Source organism: Rhinatrema bivittatum, chromosome 5, assembly GCF_901001135.1.
Source record: "Rhinatrema bivittatum chromosome 5, aRhiBiv1.1, whole genome shotgun sequence".
Lineage (NCBI taxonomy): Eukaryota > Metazoa > Chordata > Amphibia > Gymnophiona > Rhinatrematidae > Rhinatrema > Rhinatrema bivittatum.
The window spans coordinates 93,065,599-93,089,799 of record NC_042619.1 but is presented as its reverse complement, the minus strand read 5'-3'; the positions used below and the strand labels follow the sequence as shown (position 1 = coordinate 93,089,799).

At 41.6% G+C, this 24,201-nt stretch overlaps 1 protein-coding gene across 8 annotated transcripts in view; it reads left to right on the top strand.

Annotated features, from left to right (window-relative positions):
• Positions 1 to 24,201, top strand: part of LNX2 (ligand of numb-protein X 2) — a 172,325-nt gene that overhangs the window by 135,682 nt on the left and 12,442 nt on the right. For 7 of the 8 annotated variants that reach the window (XM_029602591.1, XM_029602589.1, XM_029602588.1 and 4 more), the window contains one exon: positions 18,714 to 18,890. The exons of the other annotated variant lie outside the window; for it this stretch is intronic. In XM_029602591.1, coding sequence (XP_029458451.1) covers positions 18,714 to 18,849 — 136 coding nt within the window. In that variant the 3' untranslated portion in view covers positions 18,850 to 18,890. The remainder of the gene's footprint in view (positions 1 to 18,713; positions 18,891 to 24,201) is intronic. 8 annotated transcript variants of the gene reach the window in all.

The window sequence follows — 24,201 nt, the reverse complement described above, 5'->3', positions numbered from 1 at the left end:
TATTACATCTTACGGTTCAGCAGTACTCTTTCTCTAGGCTTCCTTCTCTCTCCTAGGCCTCCTGTTCAGGGACCTCTGCTCAGACCAGGATTACCTGCTGTTTTAGGCTTAAGATGGATCAGGTCAGATCTCTGGATCCAGTCTTTTAAGATGTTTTAGATTTCCATCAATAAGCAGGCTGAATTAGCCATGCTATTTGGGTGATGACACCAGCGGTCTCGTGGACATTCTTTTCTTTGAGTCAAAGTTTTTGACTGTGCTGCGCTAGCACGGCACTTCCCGCATGAAGCGCATACTGGTCTCTTCAGTTCTATTTTTCTGCGCTCAAGCACATACGTGTTCTCACTTCTCTGTGTGTCTCTTCACTTCTATGTCTTAAAAATGTTCACGCTAGCGATTCCCAAACAGCACTTTTCAGTGCTATCATATCCATGAAAAAAACAGGGTTTAAATATTGTCAGTGTGAAGACATAATGTCCGTCACTGGCAGTCATAATTATTGTTACATTTGCCTAGGTCCAGATCACAACCATGCAGCCTGTAAGGACTACGACTGCATGTCTCCTAGGGTGAGGAGATAGAGAGCAGCGAAGATAGCGGGCCTTCGGGACTGGGAGTGCGCCTCATCTGCTTCGGGTAGCTATGCATCCTCTCCTAGATGCTCTGTCCACTCATCTCCAGGACCAAAATCAACTCCTCATGATGTAACAAGGAGGGCTTCCTCCATCGATCCGAAAGATAAGAAACACCCGGCTCCATCAGGGCCTGAGGTCTCTGTGGCACCTAAGAAGGCCAAATCAGAATTGGGGAACCGATCCACAAAGCGTTCTGAATCTGAGATTTCAGCACCGATAGAGAATTGGAGCAGAGCTGCATCGCACCAATCCAAAGAAGCATCGGAGGAGAAACGTGCCATTACCATGACACATGACACAATGCCCTGGTCCTCGACGCACAAGTCAAGGAAATGAGGCCTTTGCACACACAGCGCCACTTCATACCATGCAATCTGCATCAACACAGACACATCGTCAGAAACACAGTGCAGCTTCGATGCAAGTGAAGCTTTCTTTGACGCATTGTGGAAGAAGAGAGACAAGGTGGGGAAAGCTGATTTCACACCTGTCCTAAGTCCACATGGTCAGAAACACAGATCTCCAAACCAGCCTATAGACCCCTTCCAAGATATATTATCTCAACCTCCTTGGGTCTTGCCTAATAGACCTGTTTCCATAAGTTCTCATTCACCTTCATCTCAGGACAGCCGTTCCGTTTATTCAGGCTTAACTTCTCGTCATCTACAGCGTTTCATAATTCTGGAGGAGCTCTCGTCCAGACGTCTGCTTCCTGACAGGAAACGAGGGTTCTGGTAACTTCAACCATCCTCGGAGATTTTATTTGTGACAGTAAGACTTCGCAGAATGAAGTCCCATTTCCCTCAAGATAAACAGCACCCAAGACCTGCTATAGATCTACATGCCAGTGACTCTCAGCAGGCCATAGACTAGATCTCCTCCATTATTAAAAACCTATTCTCATCTCTTCAACCATAGTTTTCTCCTCCACATCATCCATGTCCAGCAGGGAATGTGAATCCATCACACGCTCCTCCTTCTCCGCCAGGACAACCATGATTGGCTCCGGAGGAACAGCCTGATATGGGGCAACATACTCCCTTAACCAGTCACAAAGGATCTCACTCCAAATTCGTGGAGAAACTGGGCAGTGTACTGGAGGTGGAAGTCTATAAACCTCCTGACCCTTGCGAGGAAGTATTTGGAATACTGAAAATACTCTATGTACCAGCTGAGCCATTGGCTCTGCCGTCACATAAGCTACTGAATTCTCTATTGTCTAAGATGTGGGAGTCCCCTCAATCAATTCTGTCTCCAGAAAACTGGACTTAAAATTCAGATTGCAAAAGTCTGCCATATATAGAGTCGTTCAACTTCCTCATACATCAGTAATGTTTGAGTCAGCAATGAAATGAGCGAAGAAATCTAAACTCCATATGTCAACTCCTCCTCTCAAAGAGCATAGAATTCTGGATGAGTATGCTAAGAAAATCTTCCAGAGTGCTATGTTATCTTCACAATTACAGCATCACCAATTTTATATGGTGCAGTATCTTTACGAAACCTTACAGCTGCTAAACCCATTCTTCTTCACGGACCTCGGCAACTGCGATAGCTGCTTGTCGAATAGCCTGGCTCTGCTCTAGTTACATCAAGGAAGATGTACATGACAAGCTAGCCAATCTTCCCTGCTTAGGAGGTGATCTATTTGGTGAGAAATTGAAGGATACCATGACCCAGTTAAAAGATAGGAATGTGGCAGTTCAATCTCTGACAACAGTTTCAGATCCCCAGCCATCATTGAGATGTACCTATCAGTATAGAAGACCATATTATAACCAGAGGAAACCAAATAAATATTTTCCACCTTACAGACCTCAACAGTTCCAGTTGTTCCAGCTCCCGCCAAACTCAGTTGGTTCCACTTAGGGGATGCCAAAGGGACAGAAAACAGCAAAAATCCTTCCATCCGTCTCTTCAAAAGCACTCACCATCTTTTTGAGAGACGTCCAGCCACAGCCTCACTTTCTGGTAGTAGGCAGAATAACAACCTTTGCCTCACAGTGGAACCTAATCACTTCGGATCAGTGGGTCCTACAAATTGTCTACAAAGGTTATCATTTGAATTTCCTTTCTCAACCTCCGCTTCTACATCATATGGCCCAATTGAAGGACGCTTCTCAACTGCCTCTTCTAGAACAGGAGGTCCTTCCAACAATGGGCTATTCAATTGGTGCCCAAGCACCAGATCAACAAAGGATTCTACTACCAATACTTCCTCATTCCCAAACATTCAGGAGGTGGTTGGATCGGAAAAGCCTACCCATAGGAGCATCTCTTCAAGAACCACGGCTCCACCCAGGGTTGGGGAGGCTCATCTACTCCACTACAAAACTCAAGGAGACTGGTTATAAAATGAGCTTCACTACCAGATAAACCTATTGGAACTCAGAGCCATGAGATATGCAATAATGGCCTTCACACATCTGATACGAGGTCATGCCCTCATGATTCATATGGACAATCAAGTAGCCATGTTTTATGTAATCAAGCAGGGAGGCTCAGGATCCTGGCTACTTTGCAGGGAGGCAGGAACTCTAAGTGCTATAGCCGCTTACCACGAGAGAGACAAGGAAACTTCAGTGGCTTCTCACCCCTTAATTTCTCGTTTTATGAGAGGGCTCTTTAATCTCCGTCCTCCAATCCGCAAACCTGCGGTGCCCTGGGATTTAAATGTAGTCTTATCAACTCTAATGAAATCTCCATTCAAACCTCTGCAATCTGTACATTTAAAATATCTCACTTGGAAAATGGTCTTTCTCATAGCAATCACCTTGGCCCGAAGAGTAAATGAACTACTGGCCTTAGTTCACTTTTCTCGCTACTTGCAGTTTTATCACGACAAAGTAGTACTTGGGACTCATCCCAAATTCCTACTGAAAGTGGTTTCAGCCTTTCACATCAATCAAGACATTTCACTATCCATCTTCTTTCCAAAACCACACGAGAATAAAAGGGAATCTCCTTGGACTACAAATGAGCTTTAGCTTATTATAAACAGAGGACCCAGCCTCATCGCCAGTCCTTGCAATTATTTGTCTCTTTCAACCCTAACTCGCTAGGAGTAGCAATCTCCAAAAGAACAATATCCAACTGGATCACAAATTGCATTCAATTCTGACACACTTCAGCACAGTTAAGCTTCTGCTGAACAACTGCGAGCCACAGAATCCTCTATTGCACATCTATGAAATATACCTATAGAGGACATCTGTAAAGCTGTTACTTGGTCATCAATTCACACCTTTACCTCACATTATTGCCTAGACCAGCTAACAGCTTCAGATAGCAGTGTGGAACAAGCAATATTATCAATTGTGTTTAACCAGAATACCATGTCCACGGGGATTAAGGTTAAAAAAAAAAAGGGGGGGGGGGATTCTTTAATTCTGATAATTTAGCAAAACGATTAGGTCGTTCGCCGCTTCTGTTCCACGCCTTATATATTTTTCTTTTTTCCTTAAGCTTGGGACTCCTAAATAGCCTGGCTAATTCAGCCTGCTTATCAACAGGAAAAAGCAAGTTTGTTTACTGTAAACAGTGTTTTCGGTAGATAGCAGGATGAATTAGCCATGCGTTCCCACCCTCCTCCTTGGACATATTTTTCTCTGTCTCTCTTTTATCTAATTAGAGCACTGCTTTCTAGCTTTATTACTAACTGAAGAGACCAGTACGCACTTCATATGGGAAGTGCCACACATGCACAACAGAATTAAAAACTTTGACTCAGAGAACAGAATGTCCGCGAAAGCGCTGTTGGTGACATCACCCAAATAGCATGGCTAATTCTATGGAAAACACCGTTTACAGTAAGCAAACTTGCTTTTTTTCTCCTATATACTTCACAGATTTATGCTAGAGACGCTAACTTACAGCTGAAATCAGCAGTGTTCATTCATCTAAAGAAAGCAGAGTCCCTCTAACAGTGACATTCCCTAGCTTAATAGCGTTACTTGGCTCTTCAGTAGGATGCTGTATTATATTTAAGTAAAATGCCTTACTTTTCTGAGCATCTACTGTGAGATGTGTTACATGGATTATACAACAGAGAAAGGCACTAACACAGGCCAAAGACAATTGTGACCTTGCTATAGGTTTCTGCAAACCAAAGGGTTTATTATTGTTATACCAAAGTAATAATATCTGGTTCTAGAATTCATGTATACTGTACAAAAATATATTTATATTGATACTTTATTAATGGAGATTTTTTTTTTATTTGTGTCTAACATTTGAGAGTTAAGTCCCCTTCATCAGGTTTGCTTAAAAATTTCAAACCTGTATACCTAGTACCCAAAGTGATATATTATGACTAATAAATTCCATCATAGTATATGAGCTATGCTTACAAAACCCAAGTTTTGTATTTATGCTTTTTTTGTAAATGTTTAGGTCCTTATTCAGTAGGTTGGCAAGCATCAAGTTACCCAGTATATTCAGTGGTACTTAACCAGTTATTTTTCCCACCAAATATACTTAGCTTACTCAAAATTATATTTTGAATATACTACCAGAACCCATAGCCACTCTTTTATCTCTTCCCGCTTAAACTATTACAACCTGCTCCTCACAGGTCTCCCAGCAAGCCATCTTTCTCCACTACAATCTATACTAAATTCAGCTGCACAACTTATCTTTCACCAAAGTCACTACACTCACATAACCCCTCTTCTGATGTCACTACATTGGCTCCCTATCCACTCCTGCATACAGTTCAAGCTCCTCTTTCTCACCTACAAATTCCTTCACTCTGCAGCATCTCACTACCTCTCCACTTTTATCTCTCTACACTCCTCCTTGTGCACTCCGCTTATCAGACAAGTTACTCCTATCTGTACCCATCTCCTCTACCACCAATTCCCGATTCCATGCTTTCCACCTGGCTGCGCCGTGTGCTTGGAATAGTCTTCCTGAACTGATGTGTCATGCTTCCTCTCTCACTGTGTTTTAAATCTCTTTGAGGCTGTTTTTAAATCTTAGGCCTGGTGGTTTGCTTTTAGCCTCATTAACTAACTTTCTCTTTTTCTTTTTTAACCATTGTCTTAATTTATGAAATGCCTCAAGTTTTTTGTCCTGCATATTAGATTGTTAGCTCTAATGAGCAGGGACTGGGTTTTTTTTTGTGTTTATACAGCACTGCAAATGTCAATTAGCACTATAGAAATGTTAAGTAATAGTAATTTTGCCATTCATCAGCTTAATGAATAGTGAATAAAAAAAAAAGAGCAACCAAGCTGTGGATGATTTCCACCCATTATGAACTATTTAAACATTTAGCATGGCCAATTTCCCATCCCTTCCTCATCACCCAAATTTCTAATTTAAATCAGCAAATCTTTTTAAAATTAGAAATGAATGAAGTGAGATTGTCTCACAATCTTCCTTACCTTTAAAATTGTTATTAGCTGAAATCCCCAGCTCCAAAAAGTTCCCCAATGCAAAGTGGGAGTACAGTCTGTTACCACCTCCTGCTCATTTAATACATAAATGTGGATAGCTGTGACAGCTTCTGGCAATTATGTATTAATTTATTCACTACATTCCTTCACTGATTGGCCCTTTATCTGTCCGTGAAGGGCTAATTAGTAAAGGTGTGAAGTTTTAGTTTGGGTGCAGAGCTTTATATCCATGAACTCTGAGGCAATAGTAGACTCTGTGATGCAGCTATTGCAGGGCCTACACTACAGGAGATTGAGAACCAGGGAAACCAGGGCTCAAATCTCGCTTCTGTCATTGATGCTGCTTATGACCTTGGTCAAATTATTTTATCTTCCATTGTCTCAGGTATACTCTTAGATTGTAAGCTCTTTTGGGCAGGGACTTATACTTGAATACTTATCACCTTTGTACAGAGTTGTGTACATTCACTAGAAGGAATGTGCATTTGTTTGAAATGAATGGTTAAAATATAACATATGAGTCCATTTTTGTTTCATTTGTGGACCCCTGAAACAAATGGATGGTGCCCACAAATTTAAACAAAAGATTTTCTCTTATTTCACTTATTAGTTGGAAAAAGTGGCCACAAAAGCCAGAAAAATGCTTGACTGCATTTTTCTGGTGAGACCTTATTTGGAATACTGTGTACAGTTCTGGAGACCACACCTTCAAAAGGATATAAACCAATTGGAGTCAGTTTAGATGATGATCTTTGTTCTAAAACTTATGGGGATAGATGTAGATCTTTACCCTAGAGCAGGGGTCAGGAACCTATGGCTCTTTTGATGGCTGATTCTGGCTCGCAGACAAATCTTTAATAAAAAAGTAAAAATCTAACAAAATCCCCCACCCTCCTGACGCCCCCCAAGACCTCCAAAATTAATTTACTACAACCCCCACCCTCCTGACCCCCCCCAAGACCTGCCAAAAGTCCCTGGTGGTCCAGCGGGGGTCCGGGAGCGATCTCCTGGACTTGGGCTGTCGGCTGCCAGTAGTCAAAATGGCGCCGACGGCCCTTTGCCCTCACTATGTCACTGGGGTCGACCAATGGCGGCGGTAGCTCCTGTGACATAGTAAGGGCAAAGGGCTGTCGGCTGCCAGTAATCAAAATGGCGTCGACGGCCCTTTGCCCTTACTATGTCACAGGGGCTACCGCCGCCATTGGTCGACCCCAGTGACATAGTGAGGGCAAAGGGCCGTCGGCGCCATTTTGACTACTGGCAGCCGACAGCCCAAGTCCAGGAGATCGCTCCCGGACCCCCGCTGGACCACCAGGGACTTTTGGCAGGTCTTGGGGGGGTCAGGAGGGTGGGGGTTGTAGTAAATTAATTTTGGAGGTCTTGGGGGGTGGCAGGAGGGTGGGGGATTTTGTTAGATTTTTACTTTTGTATTAAAGATTTGTCTGCAAGCCCTGGACCCCCGCTGGATCACCAGGGACTTTTGGCAGGTCTTGGGGGGGGGGGGGGGGGGTTAGGAGGATGGGGGGTTGTAGTAAATTTATTTGTTAGGTCTTGGGGGAGTCAGGAGGGTGGGGGGTTGTAGTTAGTATGGCTCTCACGGAATTACATTTTAAAATATGTGGCATTCATGGCTCTCAGCTAAAAAGGTTCCCGACCCCTGCCCTAGAGGAAAGATGAGATAGGGGAGATATGATAGAGACATTTAAATATCTCAAAGGTTTCCATACACAGGAGTCTAGCCTCTTTCGATGGAAAGGAGGCCCTAGAACAAGGGGTCATGGGATGAGATTGAAAGAGTGTAGACTCAGGAATAATCTCAGGAAATATTTCTTTACAGAGAGAGTAGTGGATGCACGGAACAGTCTCCCAGTGGAGGCGGCGAAGACAAAAATGGTATCTATATTCAAGAAAGCATGGAAAAAATACAGTGGATCTCTGAGGGAGTGATGGTAATTGTAAGGGCTACATAAATGATGGGCAGACTAGATGGACCATATAGTCTTTTTCTACAGTCATGTTTCCTTGAGATACTGGCAGCTAGGATGTGTGAACAGGAGCATCAGAGGCAAACTGGGAATATAGTTCAGAAAAGAGTGGCCATCCACAGGGAATAGTGCCAGCATGAATTACACCCTGTCGGCTCAATACACCAAAGCCACATTGCCCCACAGAACCATATCTCCTGAGACAGGAATAGCTAAAGCAGCTGATGAGACCCTTGCCCCAACCCAGCAAAGGAGACCCAGCAGAAATTTCTGTGACACACCATCTAGCAGAGCCCCTTGAGGACATGGGCACTGATGTACTGGCATATTAGCCACACAAGCCCATTGTATAACCAGACCTGGCCAAGGTGGCTCAGCATTCTTTTCTACCCACCAAGCAGTAAGTGCAACAAATGTCTTCTCATGGCAAGGGGGATATCATGAGCCCTTATTTTTAAAGGCTGGTGCCAGAGTTGAAGGAAAAACTGTCTTTTTGAAAATCAATCACCCTTTGCTAGGTTTTTCAGAATTTCCATGTGAGTGGCAAGATGACTGAAAAGTACCTTGGAGGTCTTGTTGCCAATTTGCCCAGCTACCATGCCCCAGATATACCACCTTGCGGGTCTGCATTCACTCTGCCTAGCTGACATACCCTAGGAATATGACCTTGAAGGGGTCTTGCTGCTTTGGGGTTGTTTGCTGCTTGGACCCCAGCCTAGTTCTCCTATCCTATGTTTTTCTTTATTATACTGGGGTGTTTTGTCTCCAAAATAAAAATATGAAAAAAGGGAAAATGATTTCTTCTCCCAGACCACTGCTTTTCTGGTTCTTTATTTTACTGTTTTGTTGTATCCCTTTTCAATCCTGGCCCAGTTAATAGAAGCTGCTTCTTTCTTGGTTATACTGGGATGTTTTGTTCTCAAAATAAAAATGTGAAAAAATTCATTTCTTCTCCCACCCCACCTCTTTTCTGATTTTACATCTTCCTATCTAAGCCTCCCACTATTACTGCCTCACTTGCTTCTGGCTCTCTCATGGTATCTTGGAGGAAACCTGCCATTTCACGTAACATTTTGACACTTTGTGGTTCCTTTGGGAATATTCATAACATTGTTTGTGCTGCTTTACTACTTTGACAGTGTTCATACAACTATTGTTTCCCTTTGCCCCTCTGTTTTCTTAGGGGTTTTGATGTCTTTGTGCGGTTTGTGATACCCTGCACTCTGTGCCTTAGACGTTATGATGGCTTTATGATGCTTGCAATACCTTGTACTCTATACCTTGGGGGTTTTGATGCCTTTGTGCTATTTGTGATTACGTGCATTGTATGTCTTGGGGGGTTTCATGCCATTCTTTCTCCTGCCTCAGCCTTCACAGTACATCTTTGGGCATTGCTGCCACTTTTATTGCTGTTTTGTTCTGTTCCTACTATTTCTGAATTTAATCACCACTGCCACTGCTGCTGTTGCTGCTCCATGTCACTCTTAGGTACATCTGCTCTGACTATTTTAAAGGTTTTTCCACATCCCCGTCCCCTATACTACTTGCTGACTCTTGGTCTTTCCCTGGCAATCCGATGTTTTGCACTGTACATAATTTCTGTACTCAGGGCCAGGCACACAAGAACACTTAGACTCAGTAAAAGGTATAAATTAAATTTTATTTGGCTTTTTTAAAAGTGTTCCTGGGAGATGCTGTATGCTAGGTGCCCTTTCGTCTTTTCAAAATAACCAGCATATCCTCTAATACAGGAAGAGAACCTTCTTTTATAGTTAAACATACGGTATTGCTGAATTGCCTCGGTCACCCCGTCGCTGTCCTCCTGCCCTCCTCTCTCTCGAGAGGCTCGTCTCACCATATTCCTCCGATTGAGTCGCCGCAGCTCTTCCGGTTTTATCGGGAGGCAGAGTCCCTGTTTGATGACGTCAACAGGGTCAAGGCAGCAAAGGTAGTTGTTATTCCAGCTCCCTGGGTACTCCGAATTGCCTCGGTCACCCCGTCGCTGTCCTCCTGCCCTCCTCTCTCTCTACAAAAATTCTTTAAGAATAAAGATTTACTTTATTGCGGTTATAAGGTTCAAATATTTCCGGACGTAGCTCGCAGTACGCAGCTACGCCGGAAACAATTTCTTGAATTGAAGCCAAGGGTTTTGGCCCCTTTTCTATTTGCGATTCCCGTGTAAGTGTCTAATTATTTTACAGAAAAATAAATTTATCTTTCAAGACCCCTCCCATCTTGAGACTTTCCTGGCTGATAAGGAAAATGTTTGAGGTAAAATGACTGTTAATAGATAAATAAATGTCTCTTTCAGTATGTATAATACTAATGTATGTTTAAGTAAAAATACTTATCTTTTTGTTAAATTCCTTCCAATATTGGGGACTTAAGTTCTGATGCATAGATTTGTTATGGAACGGTATTTTTGGTTTATTTCTCCTATGCTAAAGATTATTTCTTGATTTTTTGCAAATGTAATGATTTTGTTGAAAATCTTAATAAAAATATAAATTAAAAAAAAAAACATACGGTATTGCCGAAACTTCCAGAATGGCGTGACTGCCCAAAGACTCATTTACAAAGATACATTATGCTGTTGTCATGACAATCTATCATGTATAGGAAATGCTTGTGAGGATCACTCCCCCCAACTGAGAATTCTTCACCAGCTAAACCTGTCCATCCTCCCACCATAAAAGTTCCTTTATCAACATGGCTTTGATGCCCTTTGTTTCTTCTGATCTTCTCTTGATCCGCTGTGTTGTGTAAATAGATAGCAAGTCTGTATTCTGAATAGAAGCTCGGCCTGAATTCCGTTTACTGGCGCCAGGACTTTGTAACCTTAAAGAAGAATCTTTTCACCTGGCTCCTGTCGTTGAGAGAGGCATCTGTAAGACAAAAGCTTACATCTTGGCTTCATGCGAACCAAGCTTCCCTGTATTGTGGTGCAAATATTGTCATTGATGCCTTCCTGGCCTTTAATTATAGGCTTTGCAGAGCTACAAGTTTCCCAGATCTTCCACATTCTTGAGTCTGAGAAATTCACTATATTTCAACAGTGTCAGTATGAATCAGCCCTCTGAGGATTCTGGGAATGGCTGAATGAGCTGAAGTTCTGAACCAGAGTTATGAATTATATCAGCACGCTGGCTGCACCACTTGGGGCCATGGCACTGCCTTGCCCCTCTTGGTTCTGTGGGCTTTTGATGCCATTCTTCCTCCTGCCTTAACTCTTGTGGTACATCTTGAGACCTTGCTGCCACTCTTCTTATTGCATTGCACTACTCCTATCATTTCTGATTATAATTGCCAGCACCACTGCTGCTGCTGCTACTCCATTCCACTATTGATACCCTAGTATTTTTCCTCTGCTCCAGTTGTCTTTGAGGTTCTTTCCAAATCCCCTTCCCCTATGCTATTTGCTAACGGTTGGTCTTGCCCTGGCAATCCAGTACTTTACACAGGCCTTAGCCAGTTATCTTTAATGGTTTCCTCTTAGAGTTAATCTTCAAACGCCCTTCCCTTATGGTTCTTATGACTATTGCTTTAAGAACTTAAGAAGTTGCCATGCTGGGTCAGATAGAGGGTCCTTCAAGCCCAGCATCCTGTTTCTAACAGTGGCCAATCCAGGTTACAGTATTTACAAGTACCCAAACATTTAATAGATCCCATATTAATAATGCCGGTAATAAGCAGTGGCTATTCCCTAAATCAGCATGACTAATAGCAGTTTATGGACTTCTCTTCCAGGAACTTATCCAAAACTTTTTTAAACCTAACTACCTTAACTACATCCTCTGTGTTGTGAATTACAGAGTTTAATTGAGCATTGATTGAAAATCATTTTCTCTGATTTGTCTTAAATGTGCTACTTCCTAACTTCATGGAGTGCCCCCTAGTCATTGTATTATCTGGGAGAATAAATAATCATTTCACATTTACACGCTCAAGTCATTTCATGATTTTAATAGTCCTCCATTATATCCCCCTTCATGCATCTCTTCTCCAAGCTAAACAGCCCTAACGTCTTCAGCCTTTCCTCATAGGGGAGCCATTCCATCCCCTTTATCTTTTTGGTCGCCCTTCTCTGAACCTTCTCCAGTGCAACTATCTCTTTCTTGAGATCTGGTGACCAGAATTGCACACAGTATTCAAGGTGTGTTCTCACCAAGAAACAATACAGAAACATCATGACATTCTCTATTTTATCCACCATTCCCTTCTTAATAATTCCTAGCATTCTGTTTGCTTTTTTGACCGCCGCAGCACACTGAGCAGACAATTTCAGTGTATGTCCAATATGATCCCTAGATCTTTTTCCTGGGTGGTAACTCTTAATATGGAATCTAACATTGGTTAACTACAGCCTGAGTTATTTTTCCCTCTGTGCATCACCTTGCACTTGGGATGAACAAAGAAGATAGATGCCTGATGTCTTGTAAATTCCTTTATTGAAGTGGAGACACAAGATTAGCCCGACTCAGGCCGAGTTACGCCGTTTCAAAACGGCTGCCTCAGGGGCTTGTATTCTCTCTGATTAATAATTAAAATATTCCGTATGTCGAAGGTCACATAGAGAACTATGTGTCCAACAGTATTATTGGATCTCATGGGCGTATTCACGGTGAAATCTCCACTTGAAAAGTCAAACATTCGGCCTGAGTCGGGCTAATCTTGTGTCTCCACTTCAATAAAGGAATTTACAAGACATCAGGCATCTATCTTCTTTGTTCATCCTGACGGCCTTCATAGATCGCCTTCCTTTGTGTTTTTTGGGTCCTCACCTTGCACTTGTCCACATTAATTTCATCTGCCATTTGGATGCCCAATAATCCTGAATATTATTAGCCAAGATAGTATTATAATCTTTATCCATTAGCATCAATTCATTTAATCACCAGAACGTTTCCCCCAGTCATAATTTTCAAAAAGAATACCTACCCATATGGGGGCATGATTGGACCAAACTATTGTCTCTATACCCACTGTAATGATTTTATAGAGAATAGATCTGTCCACTAAAAAATAATCCATTCTTGAGTAAGAGATATGAGAATTAGAATAAATGTATAAGATCGAGAGGTGGGAACATACATTCTCCAGACATCAATCAGATGCCAATCCTCCATAAGGTCTTTTAGCTTTTCCCTGTGAAATTTTGCTAAGGAAGAAAAGCCCTGTGATGTATTTAGAGCAGGTGACTTAGCTAAATTAAAATCCCTACCAAGTATCAGGTTACCAGTACAAGGAGTAAGCAGTATCTGATGAAGTTTCTTAAAGAATATCCCTTGATCTTTGTTAGGTGCATATATATTAATATATATATTATAATATATGGAATACTATTCACCAAAATCTGCAAAATTAAATACCTACCCATTGGGTCAGTAATACACAATTTACAATAAAAAATAAAATCTCTAGAGAACATGATACTGACACCTGTATACTTGGCACCTTTAAAACTGAGAGTAAAAAAAACAATGAGAGAATTTAGTAGAGTGAATTAGGCTCTCGTACCTTCTATTTAAATGGGTTTCTTGGACAAATATAACTGCCCGGAGATTTTTCATTTCCTTGAAAAGCAGATTTCTCTTAAAGTGGGAATTCAGCACCTTAGCGTTAATAGAGATTATTTGAAAAGAAAACATTTATATTGGTAAGGACAAGAAAACAAAGCCAATGAAATCATGGAAACATCATGTCTAAGCTCTGAGCAAAAATAAAATTGGTGTATCTCCAAGTAACAGAACATAGATAAGAAACCAAACCCATAGTTTGTCAGAAAAAGAAACAGAGAACAAATGAAATTACATATCTCTGACAAAAGCTGTTTTACCAAAGGGTGATTATAAAGAAAACAGTACCCTAAAAGAAGGGCAGAAAGAACCCCCCCACACACACAAAAAAAAGCAACCCCTCATAGAACTAAACAGATCTGCTAAAACCTCCACACAGATCATCTCCACTTACTCCAGCATAGGAAATTCGATCATCAATGGAAGGGAACTCTCCCATTACCCAGAGAAAAAGAAAAAACTGAAAGTAACAAGAAAAGAATATAATAATATAAGAACAGCACATAGAGCATAGAGCCAATCAGATAGCAAAAGCAATGTTGCCTGCTGTGAGAAATCCTTGGAGCAGAGATTAAGGAAGGAAGATTAAGGAAGGAAGGAAGATTAAGGAAGGAAGGAAGGAAGGAAGATTAAGGAAGGAAGATTAAGGAAGGAAGAAACCCATTAAGGAAGGAAGAAACCCATTTAAATAGAAGTTATTGATTCCCTGTTACATGTAACTGCTTTTCTGCACTATTGTTCAAATTGTAAAGTTTATTTTAATTGCACCCCTGTTTCTTGTGAACCAGCATGATGGGACTACCGTCTTGAATGTTGCTATATAAAAAAACTTAAATAAATAAATAAAAATAGTGTGAATTATAAAAAGTCCCTTTATACATAATCGGGCGGATTTTAAAAGCCCCGCTCGCGTAAATCCGCCCGGATCCGCGCAGAGCCCCGGGACGCGCATAGGTCCCGGGGTTTTTTGAAGGGGCGTGTCGGGGGCGGGGCCGGATGATGCGGCGTTTCGGGGGCGGGACCAGGGGCTTGGTTGCCGGCCCGGGGGCGTGGTCCAGGCCTCCGGACCAGTCCCCGGGTCGGATGACGGCGCGCCAGCAGTCTGCTTCTTGCAGGTGTAAATCTAGGGACAAAGGTAAGGGGGGGGGTTTAGATAGGGCCGGGGGGGTGGGTTAGGTAGGGGAAGGGAGGGGAGGGCAAAAGAAAGTTCCCTCCGAGGCCGCTCCGATTTCGGAGCGGCCTCTGAGGGAACGGAGGCAGGCTGCGCAGCTCGGCGCGCGCAGGCTGCCCAAAATCGGCAGCCTTGCGCGCGCCGATCCAGGATTTTATAAGATATGCGCGGCTATGCTTTTTACCTTTTTCCACTCAGAAAACTGACTATTTAATCATACTCTTTCCTGATCTTTTAACCAGTTTGCAATCTACAAAAAGACATCGCCTTTTATCCCATGACTTTTGAGTTTTCTTAGAAGCCTCTCTTCAGGGACTTTGTCAAATGCCTTCATTTACCGGTTCACCTTTATCCACATGCTTGTGAGGCAAAAGTTCCCCTGGGTAAATTCATGCTGGCTGTGTCCCATCAAACCATGTCCATCTATATATTCTGTGATTTTGTTCTTTAAATAGTTTTCATGATTTTTCCCAGCTAACTGGTCTGTAGTTTTTCGGATCACCTCGGAGCCTTTTTTTTAAATATCAGGATTACATTGGCCACCTTCCAGTCTTCAGGTACAATGGATGATTTTAATGATAGGTTATAAATTACTAGGAATAAGTCTGAAATTTCATTTTATAGTTCTTTTAGAACCCTGGGACATATATCATCTGGTCCAGGTGATTTGCTACTCTTCAATTTGTCAATCTGACCTACTACATCTTCCAGGTTCACCATGATTTGGTTCAATTTATCCAAATAAGTTTTTATTATGAGTTATTATTGCCTCTATGACCAACTTATTTTCAAATTCTTTCTTGGCCTGTCTTATCAATGTTTTATATTTAACTTGCCAGTGCTTATACTTTTTCCTATTTTCTTCAGATGGATCCTTCCAATTTTTGAAGAAAATTCTTTTGGCTAAAATAGCATTTTTCACCTTACCTTGTAACCATGCCGGCAATCGTTTGGCCTTCCTTCCACCTTTTTAATGCATGGAATACATCTTGACTGCACTTCTAAGATGGTATTTTTAAACAATGTCCATGCCTGTTGTACACTCTTAACCTTTGTAGCTGCACCTTTCAGATTTTTGTATTTTCCTCATTTTATCAAAGTTTCCCCACTACCATTACCGCTATCACCAAATCCTGTGTTCCACTAAGAATTATATCTAAAATAGCTCCCACTCTCATCAGTTTCTGAACCAATTGCTCCAAGAAGCAATCATTTATTTCATCCAGGAATTTTATCTCTACCATGTTGTGATGTTACATTTTCCCAGTCAATATAGGGGAGATTGCAATCTCCCATTATTACTACACTGCCAAATTGGTTAGCTTCCCTAATTTTTCTTCGCATTTCATCATCTGTCTTACCATTTTAGCTATACCTTCCCCAACATACACAGAATTTCTACCCATAAAGTTTCTACTATGCATTTAGTCTCATGCAGGATCTTTATCCTTTTTGACTTTATGCCATCCACTATTTAGTTTTCAACTGCATTGAACCACATCAAAAGGTAGAACTGGCAGAAGTGCAACACCCAAATCCAGGACCATGCGCCTCCATTAATACTACTACTTAGGTAATAGAGGCAGTATTTATAAAAACTGTTTCAGAAGAAGAATCATATCCTAAACAGCTTGTGTCTAAACAGCATTTGATGCCTCTCATCAGTAGTATTTTAGCCTCCAGTGAGGAGGTGGAGGAAGTAAATTATAATGGCAAGACTGAGATCAGATTATACATTGGAAGACCAACCTCAAGTCTGAACATCCATCTCCTTCACCTAATGATACCATATGGAAATGACATTAGGCCTCCAGGGATTTCCTCTGATTTCTCCCAGCCTAGGGATTTCTACCAATTTGGTTGTGCCCATTGCCCCTCATTTGGAGCCTTGAAGTGGTGTTGCCACATTGTGTGACTGCTTTGCATCTCTCATGATATTTTGGGGTCTTCATGCTACTGTGTAACCTTGATCCTCTATCACAGCTATGATAGTTTTCCTGCCTCTTTTGGTGCTGTATTCCCCTTCATGGTGCTTGAACTGTTCATGCCACAGTTGGTGCTGCTTTGCCCCTTTCATGCAGCCTTGGTGAGTTTATGCTGTTGTACTGATGCCCTTTTCCACAATTCTAGAGCCTTGGGGTGTTCTGGCAACTCTTGCTGCTTTTTCTCCTCTGACATTGCCTTGGAGAACTCCTGCCTATTCTGGTACCATTATGTACTCCATTGAGTCTTTGGGCTCTTCATGCCACTTTTGGTGCCATGTTGGCATGTCTTCACACTTCTGATGATGTCTGCCAACCAGTTTCATTAGAAATGATTTAAAAACCCCAGTTTAGAAGCCCAAAATAGGTTGCAGTGCTTCCTTTATTGACTATATTACAAAATGAATAAATGAAAAATTGTTCATTTGAAACGAACCAAACAAATGATTGCAATCTATGAAATGAATAATCGAACTGAAACAAAGTTTTTGCCTCTGCACATGCCTATTCATTAGTGCTATGAAATGTTAAGAATTTTTATAAAATAGAAGGGAATTGACCGATGGCTGTAACCTTCAGACTCCTCTCTGGGTTTACCCCTTGCATACTCCCTTCTTTACCCAAGCACATCCTCTGACACAGCTTTTTGAAGCTCCTTACTGACACACAAGATAGAAGATTCTAAACATGTGGTCATGTCAGTTTTCTCCTCTTCTGGAACTATCTGCTCTCCTTTGACCTCTTTACCTGGAGTATGCTTGCTTTCCCATCACTTCCCACTGCACTGACAAGCTATCCACATGTTCCAGACTTATTTGTATATTCCTTTTAAGCCAGCAGGAGGAACCAAAAAGAAAAAATAACTGAACTTGCTCAGTTTAGCATGCCCTCAGTAAACAGAAGGCTTATAATATTTAGTGAATACCTTTTCGGGTTTCTGTACACTACAATAGTACGGTATGACCACACTATTTCTGACATTTTTTATTTTTTTGCATGACTTAAGTAATTTTTTAACAAGCTTGTTAAAACATTTTGTGAGTCTATGCTAAAAATTTGTTTTTGCGTGAGTTTTATTACATAGGCTCCTTTATGTTACTAATAAAAATAGAAAGCTCAAATGTGCATAAATGAATAAATGTAGATTGTAGTAAGTTTCTCATTAAAAGAAATATATTTCCTAGTACTCATCTCTGGTGAATCATTTCCATTATCCTTGACTATGTCAATTAAATTGTTCCAAGTCTAGCAGGCATGCTTCCATAAGGTTATACACGTTAGATCAGGTCTGTGATTGACTACTTCCTCATTTCTAAAGATGACTGCTATCCATGAAGGTAGTATAGAATATTATAGTGAGGTTCATATTTAGTAATCCAGTGAACTGTAAAGTTATCCAGGTAAATTAACTCAGATAACTTTACCTGATTATTCAGCAGACCATACCTGAATAAGATAAGTGTTTCACTGAATATACCCAATAAAGTTATGCATATAATTATTTTAACTACCAGATTTCCTGGCTAAATTTTACCATAGCCTTGGAATGCCTCCATTACTGGCTCTTTATCCAGCTAAAGTTTGTGCAGGTAATACGTTACCTGCACAAAATTTAGCCAGACAACAAGCAGAAATATTCAAATCTTGGGTTTTGTCCAGATAATTCAAAAAATTGCTTGGCAAACGTTTTGAATATCTACTTCATTTATCAAATATCAATTATTTGTATCTGTCTAGCTTCTCTCTGAGAATGCTAGTTCTTTTTATTTATTATGGGAGTAATCGTGTTTCTTGATTCAGTCCTGATACTATGCATTATCAAATAAATTATGTCAAAATATTTTAGCAGAAACATACTTTTATGATACAATATAGTGCATCCTTGCATGTCCCCGCTTTAGCCACAACTCTTTCCAGCACTAACTCTTGTAATGCAAACAGATGTTCTCTGTTTTCCTCTTTTAGGTGTGGTGACATGATTGTTGCTGTAAATGGACTATCAACTGTGGGTATGAGTCATTCAGCACTTGTTCCTATGCTGAAGGAACAAAGGAGCAAAGTAACTCTTACTGTGATTTCCTGGCCTGGAAGCCTAATATAGATCTGTAAATTCACTTTGGTTAAAGTAACATCTTTCCATAAGTGAGTATCACTGGCCTCTATTTTTTATTTTATTGCTAGTACAGCTGGTAATAAACAGAGCCAAAATACTGCCACTTTTTTTTTTTTTTTTTTACCAATGGTTTCCTCAAGCTCAATGTATTTGTTTTTAGGGAAGGTAATTTTTATAACAGCCTACATAGAGCTGAAGTACATGCATAGAATGTACCCATGGACTTAAGATCTAATGTTCAAAGAGAGCTTACGCTTGCGGCAAGCATGCACCCATTTATGCCTGCATGGGAGCAGGTGTAAATATGTACCCATGTTTACATGCACACTTCTGAAAATCAAAAGTGGTGTTTATTATATTGGTTAGTTAGGAGGATAGGTATTGCTTCAAGTTACAGATGAAAGGGTGGAATACGGTCTAATGGGCTCACAGATTGGCTGATTCTCTGAAGGATCTTCTCCACAACCTGGGGAAATTGTCTTAAAGTTAGCTAAAAGAGTATAGTCTAGAAGAAATAGGATTGGATCTGCTGGGATAGGAGGCAGAGTGATTTTTCTTCTTGGGGTAGGTTAGGTGAGGGCTAAGAGGGGTGGCAATGAGAGTGGTGTTGACAAAGATGAAATAAATAGCTTGGAGTTTTCCATGAAAATCTGACAAAGTCTTCAGCTATACAGCTGTATGATCCTTCTTAGCTAAGAGATGTGAAGGGTACAAGCTTGTAGTTTCCATATTAGTTTGAAGAGTTTACCTGGATAATTCATGGATAATTTTAGATTTGGGAAATGTAATTTTTTTTTCCTCTCAAATAGCTGATTTGGAATTGTCTTTGCTGAAATGAAAGTTGATATCTGTTTACTTCATTTCTTCACACTCATTCAAGTTGTCAGGATTATTGTTTAAGAAGAAGGAGACCACCATGGAGAATTCTGGTAGGGTTGGACTTGAGAGGAGCCATAGTTTCCATAGGTGTAGAGAATTCATTATTCCATTGCTGGACTGGTGGGTTTGTAGAAGCCAGGGCTGTTAGTATGTTGATATGTTTGCTTAATTTTTCTCATGTGATGAAGGATAGGTTCATGGTGGGAGGTTTGAGAGTAGAAAGATGGAGTGTTTGCTTCGAGATCAGGAAGATGACCCAGATTAGGTTATGGTCTGACCAAGAGATGGGGGACAAAGATATTGAGTAGTGGTTAGGCTTAATGCTTGGGGAATTGAAGATTAGGTTAAGAGAATGGCCTAGTTTGTAAGTGAGAAACTTGATTAGCTGAGTCATGCCAAAGTCTTCTATGTTGTGTCGGAAGCTGGTGACTTTGAGGGGAGCCTCTTCCTGATAGTTGAAGTATCCTAGTACCAATAGGTTGTGGGTCAAAGTGGCAGTATCACATAGAAATTCGGATAGTTTAAGAAGGAGTCAAGGTGATTGTCTAGGGGGTGGTAGATAAGAATCTTAGGTCCCTCATGTAATTTAATTACTAGGCAATCCAGTTTGCCTATTTGCTTGGCACTGACTAGTTTGAGGTCCAGTGAGTAAATAAAGATGATGGCCACTCTTTGCTCAGTGTATATTGTTGAGGGCATATTTACTGAAACTATTTTATTTTTATATTGTGATATTCAGTAACCTACTTAGTTCATGTGTGGAAATATTTTTGTTGCTTAGAAATATTCAAAGAAAATTAATATACAAAATATCTCTTGCAGTGCTTTAAAATAGGAAGGGGAGAATGGTATGTTTAATTGTTCTGGTTTAGAATGGCCCAAAAGGTATTTCTATGTATCTTTAAGTGCTAAATTTTCTTCTACATAAAATATTGAAATAAAACACTTAAGGGTGGAGGCGTGTATTTCTTTTTGAAAAGTATGTGCTAGCCCAATGTTGATGGCAAAACTATTTATCCTTCAACATGTCACAACAAAACAATTTGCATATTTCCATCTGTTCACAACTTTTATGGTTAAATGTCATTTGAATAAAACATGTATATTGTAAGTGATGTGAATACTGAAAAATTTAAAAGGAACTTGGGGGTAGATTTTAAAAGGGTGCGCGCACAAGTTATAAAACCAGGGGTCGGCGCGTGCAAGGGGGTGCACAATTGTGCGCCTTGTGTGCGCCGAGACACGCTGCCTTCCCCCGTTCCTCCTAGCCTGACCTTCCCACCCCTTCCCTTAACCTTTCTCCCGCGCCCCCCCCCCCCCCCCCAGCCTACTGTAAACCCCCCTGTCCTTTGTCTTACCTTTTGGGCCTGCCTCCGGGCAGGCACAAGTTGCGCGCGCCGGCAAACTGCCGGCATGCGATCCTCCGACACAGCGGCAATGGCCGCTCAGTCTGAGGCCTCTGGCCCCGACCCCGCCCCTTTAGTAAAGCCCCGGGACTTACACGCGTCCTGGGGCTTTATGCGCGTCACTGTGCCTTTTGAAAATAGGCCCGGCGCACGTAACCCTTTGAAAATCCAGCCCTTAGGTTGAAAAGGCTCACAGACTCTTTAATCTGAGTCCCTTTTAAGTCTTTGCTAAAGTCCCTGAAACATTTTATTTGAAATTGTTAGATTTTTTAATTTGATAAATCGACTGAAGTGATGTAGTGTAAAATATAATAAAAACATAATTAATTCCAAAATAAAAATGAAACATAAACAATAGGATGGTAACTTTCAATCAGGTACACATGCACGTGTGTGTATCAGCGTATGCCTAGATATGCGGCAGTTTTATAACATGCACGCACATACACATGCATGTTATAAAATAGCCTAGGTGTGCATATATACACGCCTAGTTTTAATCTTGGGCTCACCCAGCAGCATAAGTCGGCTTATGGGAGGGTATTTTATAATAGAGACGCGCATCCAGCCTATTCCTGGGGGAATTCTGCGCTACTGCGGAATGCAGAATTTGCGCAAATTCCTCCTTCGAGCAGATTTCTTCCTTCATCGCAGTTCCCGCAGATTTCATCGCTGCCGCACAGATTTCCTCCCTCGCTGCCCTCACGATTTCCTCCTGCGCTGGAAAAGGATACAAAAAAACCCGGAAGCATGCCACGCATGGACAGCGGCCAATCTAGGACAGCGACGTCAGGTGGCATATGGAGAGAAGGGGCATCACATCGCAGCACGGCACAGGCGGCTCGAGGAGCAAACAGCAAGGAGGAGAAGAGGGAGAAAGAGAAGAGAGGGGAACAGAGGGGAGGGGGAAAGAGAGAAGGGGAAGAGAAAGAAGGGGGAAGGAAGGGGGAAAAGAGGAGGAGAAGAGGGAGGAGAGAAGGGAGGGGAAACAGAGGGAAGGGGGAAGGAAGAAAGAATGGGGAAAAGAGGAGAAGGAGAGAGAAGGGAGGAGAAGTCAGGTGGCACACGGAGCGTGGGGGCATCGCATCGCAGCACGGCGGCTGCAGCTCAAGATAAGCAAGAAAGGAGGAGAAGAGGGAGAGAGAGAAGGGAGGGGAACGGGGGAAAGGAGAAGAGGGTGGGAAAAAGGGAGGGGGAGAGAGAGATAAGGGAGGGGAAGTCAGGTGGCGCATGGAGAGTGGGGGCATCGCAGCACGGCACCTGCGGCTCAAGGTTAGCAAGCAAGGAGGAGAAGAGGGAGAGAGAGAAGGGAGAGGAACAGAGGGGGAAGGGGGACAGAGAAAGAAGGGGGGAGGGGGAAAGAGAGGGGCTAAAGAAGAGGCCCTAGCCCTGAGAGTTTATGTTTGAGCCCTTGTGTTTGTTGTGAGACAGTAGGTAGGTGTCTACCTGGGAGTCTGTGTGTGTGTGAGAGAGAGAGTTGTATGTGGGGAGACAGAACATGTGTGAGACAGATGGCATGTCTGATATCATGTGAGAGAGACAGTGAGCAATTATACTCAGGTGGAGAGGTTAGCAACAACTGCAGCAGTCCCTGCCAGCTTGGCTCATCTGCCAGCAGCAGCAATTGACATTGCTGGCAGATGAGCCAAGTTGCCAGGGACACTCGTTGCACTGAAATGCAGAATAATTTGCAAAATGTATTGTGTTATTTTGAAAAATAAATGTGCAGAATTTAGAAAATGTGTGTGCAGAATTTTCAATTTATTGTTGCAGAATTTTTAATTTTTTTGCGCAGAATTCCCCCAGGAGTAGTCCAGCCTATGAACAGTTTCACCAGTTGAACAACCAGTTAGGCCCAGTGTTTAGCTAAGAATAAGAACAGAAGAAATTGCCATGCTGGGTCAGACCAAGAGTCCATCAAGCCCAAACATCCTGTTTCCAACAGAGGCCAAACCAGGCCACAAGAACCTGGAAATTACCCAAATACCAAGAAGATCCCATGCTACTGATGCAATTAATAGCAGTGGCTATTTTCTAAGTCAACTTAATTAATAGCAGGTAATGGACTTCTCCTCCAAGAACTTATCCAATCCTTTTTTAAACAGAGCTATATTAACTGCACTAACCACATCCTCTGGCAACAAATTCCAGAGCTTAATTATGCATTGAATGAAAAATAATTTTCTCCGATTAGTCTTAAATGTGCTACTTACTAACTTCATGGAATGCCCCCTAGTCCTTCTATTATCCGAAAGTGTAAATAACCGATTCACATTTACTCGTTCAAGACTTCTCATGATCTTAAAGACCTCTATCTTATCCCCCCCCTCAGCCATCTCTTCTCCAAGCTGAACAGCCCTAACGTCTTTAGCCTTTCCTCATAGGGGAGCTGTTCCATCCCCATTATCATTTTGGTTGCCCTTCTCTGTTCCTTCTCCATCGCGACTATATCTTTTTTGAGATGTGGCGACCAGAATTGTACACAGTATTCAAGGTGCGGTCTCACCATGGAGCGATACAGAGGCATTATGACATTTTCCATTTTATTATCCATTCCGTTCCTAATAATTCCTAGCATTCTGTTTGCTTTTTTGACTGTTGCAGCATACTGAGCCGCCTATTTTAAAGTATTATCCACTATGATGCCTAGATCTTTTTCCTGGGTGGTAGTTCCTAATATTTATTTATTTATTTGTTTGTTTTTAATTTTTATATACCGACATTCTTACATCCGATGTAAATATGTAATATTAATAAGATGTAACATGGAACCTAACATCGTGTAACTACAGCAAGGGTTACTTTTCCCTATATGCAACACCTTGTACTTGTCCACATTAAATTTCATCTGCCATTTGGATGCCCAATATTCTAGTCTTGCAAGGTCCTCCTGTAATGTATCACAATCTGCTTGTGATTTAACTACTGTAATTAATTTTGTATCATCCGCAAATTTGATAACCTCACTCAGCATAATTCCTTTCGAGATCATTTATTTATATAATTGAAAAGCTCCGGTCCAAGTACAGATCCCTGAGTCACTCTTCTGTTTACC